Below are 5,930 nucleotides of genomic sequence, written 5' to 3' on the forward strand. Positions count from 1 at the left end.
ATTCTCCTCCCGCTCCCTATGCCTCCTGACCCTGGTGCTTCCTTCCCCCACGTGGCCCCATGTGGCATAGTGGGTCCCCGTCTTTGGGAACGGTCTTTTCTACAACAGTCTATAGCCACACAATAATAAAATCTCCATTTCAAAGCTGAGTGGAGCCCAGCCCGGGGATGCCCAGCAGAGGGAGGAAGAAGCCATGGTGGATGGCGGTCCCCCGGGAGGCACTGCCCGAGTTCTGCTCCTCTGCACACAGCCTGTGGGTAACTCAGGCCACCCGGCGGCCCCAGACGCCCCCCTCCTGCTCTGGGTCCCAGGAAGCCAGACGCAGAGTGGCCCAGGGAGCACCCAGGGCTGGGTCCCCGAGTCCCACCCTCTCAGGACACCCCGCCACAGAGGAGGGGCTGGCATAAAGGCCCCTGGCTGCCTGGGCAGAGGGAGACAGAGGCCCAGAGGCAGGCAGAGGATGTGAAGTGACTTTAATCCCCACCTTCACATGGGAGCAGCAGGAGTGTCTGAGCATGGGGCCAGCCCCTCAGTGCCAGGCCGCCTGCCTCTGCGGGGGGTCCCAGCACCCCCAGTGTCCAGGGCTGCAGCTGCAAGAGCTGAAGTCTGAGGTGCTGCACAGCCAGAAGGACCCACATCTGAGGGCTGAGGGGCCAGTGGCTGTGCGCTGCTGCCACCAATGGACATGTCCCTGTAGCGGCCGTGCTTAGGGCCCAGGAGCCGTCCGTGGTGGCACGAGCTCGTCCTCAGAGCAGCGAGGTCTTCCTCTCTGACAGCAGCAGAGACTCCTTCATGACCATGAGCAGCCCCAGCGGGTACAGGCGCCCCTGGGCACGGAGCCGGGACAAGACGAACAGGGAGATGGCAGCTACGCCGACGCTGAGCACCACTGTGGGGGGCAGACCGGTGGGAGTCAGCAAGAGCTTGCCGCACAGGGAAGGGCCATCTGCAGCCTGTCCCCTCCCCAAGCCCTTGCCCCCAGGGGGCTCCAAGCCCCAGGAGGACGGCCTGGCCATCTTACCTGCAGCTGCGATAACCCCACAAGCACTTCGGTTTCCAGCCTGGACTGAGTCCTGGTCCTCAACAGGGATGGCTGTGGCATTCCAGAGAGAGGTGACATCGTCTGGGGTCACAGAGGTCCCTATGGACGTGGCAGCCTTATCCTGGAGAGTCTCAGTTCCTGTAATAAGTCCAGGCTTTCAGCAGCTGGGGAGTGGGTGCTGCGGGCGTGGGTGAGGGGGGACAAACAGGTGTTCTGAAAACCCGGGGGACCCTGGGGCTCATCCTCCGCTGTCCCCACGGAGATGCAGGCACGGGTAGGTGCAAGTATCCACACCCTCAGCCTGGTCACCCACCGGAAGGTGTCAGGCATCCTTATCTAACGACCAGCCCTCCCCACCCCTACAGACACGCCAAGGTCCCGTGGCACATACCACAGCCAAGCTCGTCACTGGAGCCGGGACAGTCGCCGTGGCCGTCGCAGAGCCAGGTGTGTGGGATGCAGGCACCGCCTCGCAGGCAGCGGAGCTCGCCCGCCGGGCAGGGCTGGTAACTGCAGTTGTAAACGTTGTCCACGATGCCATCTCGGCAGTCATCGATGTTGTCACAAGGGCAGGGGCTGCCAGTGACTGGCAGGCACTCTCCGTCCTGGGCACAAGGCTTGATCCCTGGAGTACAAGGTCAGTCAGGTCGCAGATACCTACCCACCAGTGCTGGGCTATGCCCCTCCACCCGGCCCCCTCGTAAGCCTGCCTTCTAGGAACAGGTGACCCTAGAAAATCCGGCCATCCCTAGAGGCTTCCACTTGTTAGCTCCACCTTCCACGGACTGGCCTCGCTGCAAGCCCCTCATCCCAAGGCCCCACTCAGTGGGTTCCCAGTAAACCCACCTCTTCTCACACCTGACACCCTGTAAACCCTGCCCACCCTCAGGCCCCGCCCCACTATCCCCACCCCACCCCCAAGCTACACTCCTCCCCACACACTCAGCCTCCCCACGGCCCCAGGTGCTCGGCCACTCACTGCACTCATCCTCATCGCTGCCGTCGGGGCAGTCCTCGTCACCGTCGCAGCGCAGGGTGAGGGGCACACAGAAGCCACTGGTGCGGCACTGGAAGCTGGCAGGTGGGCACGAGCCTGCAAGATGCACAAGAGTGAGATCCGGGCCCCCTCCCCCCAGGGGCACAGTGCCAACAGACTGCGACCACCGACCACCACCGACCACCACCAGAGGCAGGCCGGGTCCCAGGGCGCTGGATCGACACTGGTGGCCACCAATTTGCTGAGGACCTACTGCGCTGGAGGCTTGGAGGGCAGGTGCAACTGCCATCCCCATGCTGCAGAAGCCACCGAGGAGGGAGGCAAGGCCCAGGGCTGTGGAGCTGGTGGCAGCTTCGTTTGGAACCCAGGTCTCACTGATCCTGGAGTTTTTACCCGGCTCCAGCCTGGATGGTCTCCCCAAGATCGGCGGTTAGACAGACTGGGGTAGGGGCCATCTCTGAAACTGCCCTGGACGGGGTCCATGGTGAGGGTCAGCTGGGCCCACTATAACCCACCTGCTTCGCCAAGGGGAAACTGAGGCTCCGGGCAGCGGACCTGCTGAGTTACCAAGGCTTGTCCACTCACTTCCTAAACTCCTCCCAGATCCGACCACTGTCCCCATCCTGAATGTGCCACCTCCTCACCAGGCCCCACCCCCATCTCCAGCCTCAGAGTCACATCATTCAGTCACTGGCCCTTGCCTCCCCTCTGCTCAGAATCCTGCCCTGGTCCCCTGAGCCTCTCATACCAAATCCCTACTTTGTCTATGTGGCCACAAGGCCTGGCCCAGCCCTGTGGCAAACCCTTCCGCGACCTCACCTCCTCCCTCCTTCTTCCTCTTCATCCGGATCCCTCTGTCCTGGCCTCCCCACTGTTCTCCAAGAGGCTTGGCTTGTTTCTGCCCCAGGGCCTTTGCCTGAGCTGGTCCTTGGCCCAGTGCTCCCTCCTCCCCTCACTCTGCAACTGGTGATTCCTCCTCAGTTTTCAGATCTCAGCTTTCTTCTCGGAAGGGGTCTCATGCACCTCTCAGAGACGCCTAAAGCTCCACCTTCCACTTACAACAACGCTCCTCAAACTGGTATCCACACAGACCGGACACTGCGCGATCAGGGCTGGGACCTCGTGACCCCAAGCCCAGGGTGGTACAGACACAAGTCACACAAGGGTCCAGGCTGTGTCCTGATGAGATCTGAGCCTTCCTGGACCCCAGGAGATGAGGTTTAGGCTACATGCTGATGGGGAGGAGCACAGAAGGGCCTAGAACCTGGGCTGGCAGGAGGGAGTCTGATGGACAGAGGGAAGGAATGGCTTTTAAGGCTCTCCTCCTGGGGGCGGGGAGGGGGGGGCACGTGGCCTGGACCCAACCTAGTGGCCCTCCATTCCATCCTGGTCCTCTTGCCACCTCCACCTTTACTCAGAGGCCTGAGGCTCCAAACCCCCTTCTCCCCACAGCCAGCACCCTCCATGGGCCTCTAGGCTCAATGAGACCTGTGGCCCACACGGTCCCTGAGCTTTTGAAGCCAGGAAGAGCTGCGGCCAACCTGGATCTGGCTTCCTTCCCTGCCCGCGGGGGTCTGGCGGTCTGGGCGCAGCTTCCTCTCCAGGCCTAGCCACTCCCGGCCCTGCCAACATCACACCTCCCTCCCTGGAGTGTACGCTCTTCCTGAAAGTGGGAGCAGAGCACAGCAGACCAGGCCTCACAGGGCTGGGGGGTCAGACAGGAGCTGAAGCGACCAGTGCCTTTCCCTCCCAGCCTCAGTTCCCTCCCCCGTACGAGGAGCACACCAAGAGTCCCTCCCTCAGTGTCCTGAGGACAGAGCCCACTTGTAGACTCTGGTCCTTGGTTAGTGAGTCCTGCCTCCTTAAAGGGCCCAGGAACATTCAGCCTGCGGAGGTGCAAGGGGTGAGGCAGGAGCCCAGGTAAGGCGGCATCATGCAGGAAAGGGGCAAGTGAGTGAACCTGAGCTCAGAGCTGAGAGCCCGGGTCACCTGTGCCTACAGAGGTCGCTCTACCCCGCCCGGCTGCCTCTGGGAACCCCGGAGCGGGCCTCCAAGATCATTAGGCCCAGGGGCAGGTGCCCAAGGGCGGAGTCCCCGGGAGCGAGGGAAGCCTTTCATCCTCCGAGGCCAGCGGAGGGAGGCGCGGAGGCGCGGAGGCGCGGAGACGGGGAGGGCGGGGGCTGGTCGCCCAGAACACTGGGCCGTACCGGGTCCGGGGCGAGCGAGGGCTCGGGAGGCAGCTGCTGCCGGAGGCGCCGGGCGGCCGGCCCTGCAGCTAGAGGTCGGACGCCGGGAGCCCACCACGCGCCTCCCGCCCGCGCCGGGGGAAGGGCGCCCGCAAAGCTGAGCCGCGGCGCGGGGCCGGCAGGCGCAAGCGGCACCCCGCGGCGCCCGGGTCCCCACCAGGCGCCCCGCACGCGCGAGCCCCGGGCCACGTGCCGGGGGAGTGTCCGGGACGGCCCGGCCGCACAGCCAATGGCGAGGGCCGCCGGCGCGGGGCGGGGCGCGGCCGCCCGAGGGGCGCGCGGGGCGCCGGAGCTCACTCACCCGGGGCCTGGGCCAGGAGCCGGAGCGGGACCGGCGTCGGGGCGGCCTCCAGGCCCAGCCCGAAGCCGAGCAGCAGCCGCAGCGCCAGGCCCAGGGCCGCGGGCCGCCGCACTCCGCCCCGCGCCATGCCTCCGCCGCCGCCGCGCCGCCCCCGCCAGGGCTCGGACCACGCGCCCGGGGCCTCGCTTTTATGCCCCCGCGCACGCGCGCTGCGGCCGGGGCGGAGCCCCAGCCCCGAGGAGCGGCGGCGCCCGCGGCCAAGGGTACCGTAAACGTCCGAATACGAGGGGACCCGCAATTTCAGGCTCTACCCGCTTTCTCCGGGGACCGGGAACATCGAAAGGTGTTGGGCCCATTTGAAGGTAGGGACTATGGGGACGTAAGCGAACTGGTCGGTGTCTACGTACAACATCGGATGTGTCGCATGCGTCCCGCAGCAAGTGCGCTCGTCGAATCGTCATATTTAATACGGCGCCCACTCCCCTCAGGCACGCCCCAGCCTCTCCCGCCTCCAGCTTCTCCAATGCCCCGGGGCTCTCCGCTTCGCTAACTTTGATTTAGGGTCTCGATGACCCACTAGAGCGTCCGCTGCAGGACCGCAATGCTGTGGTGTTCGTTGCATCCCCCGTGCCTAAGCACAGCGTCTGCCACAGTAGTAGGCTCTTAAACATTTAGGGAATGAACGAACGAGACACGTCCAGACCTCCCGGGCTTCCATCAAGGTCCTGTCCCTCGCACCTGGAGGCGCTCACCCCCGCCCACTGCCCCATTTAGTCCTCCTCACCGGGATAGGATTCTTCTCAAGGTAGCAAAGGTCCCCTGTGGGCTTTCCCTTCGCGTGCTCAAGCAGTAGGCACGTAAATTACACATGTCCCGCAGGCTTTCTGTCCAATCAGCTGCTCTGTTTTCTTGAGACTAAGTATTTATCTATAGCTCTGCCTTCAGAAGAAGCAACCGGTCTGTCGGCCAGCACAACCCCAGGCGTGTTGGTTCCTTAGTGTTGACAGGCGCGCAAGGATCTATCACCCCGTTTCCCAGGTAGCAACGCTACAGCATCCAGATTTTTCCCACAAGGGGCTCTGTTTGCAGATTGTTGGCATGTTTCGCGATTTGAAAATGTTGAAAGTTACACCTGCTTTTTGAGTGTGTATATATTGTGTGTGTGTTGGGTTTTATTGCTGTTGTTTCAGAATCTCCCAGATTCCCAGGGGAAATGGGTAAGAGGTAAAGGTGTACAGGTGCAGAGGCAGATGGAAAGGTGACAAACAGGACCCGGCATGCATGGGTGGGGAGCATCCCATCTTTGAGGCTCAAAGGTCTCTGAGGTGCAGGGAGAAAAGTTGA

The 5,930-nt window shown here is 63.5% G+C and overlaps 1 protein-coding gene across 2 annotated transcripts; it reads right to left on the reverse strand.

The window, feature by feature from the left end:
* Positions 1–456: 456 nt before the first annotated feature.
* Positions 457–4,731, reverse strand: CD320 (CD320 molecule). 2 transcript variants are annotated; one of them, XM_038567494.1, is made up of 5 exons: positions 4,587–4,731; positions 2,022–2,135; positions 1,434–1,667; positions 1,022–1,180; positions 457–889 (listed from the first exon to the last, which is right to left on the reverse strand). In XM_038567494.1, exons 1-5 carry the CDS (start codon positions 4,711–4,713, stop codon positions 747–749), a joined length of 777 nt encoding a protein of 258 aa, XP_038423422.1. In that variant the 5' UTR covers positions 4,714–4,731; the 3' UTR covers positions 457–746. The 2 variants fall into 2 exon arrangements, with proteins under 2 accessions (XP_038423422.1, XP_038423423.1); XM_038567495.1 differs by lacking the exon at positions 4,587–4,731 and adding an exon at positions 3,581–4,114.
* Positions 4,732–5,930: the final 1,199 nt, after the last annotated feature.

This window comes from Canis lupus, chromosome 20, assembly GCF_011100685.1.
Source record: "Canis lupus familiaris isolate Mischka breed German Shepherd chromosome 20, alternate assembly UU_Cfam_GSD_1.0, whole genome shotgun sequence".
In the NCBI taxonomy this organism is placed as follows: Eukaryota; Metazoa; Chordata; class Mammalia; order Carnivora; family Canidae; genus Canis; species Canis lupus.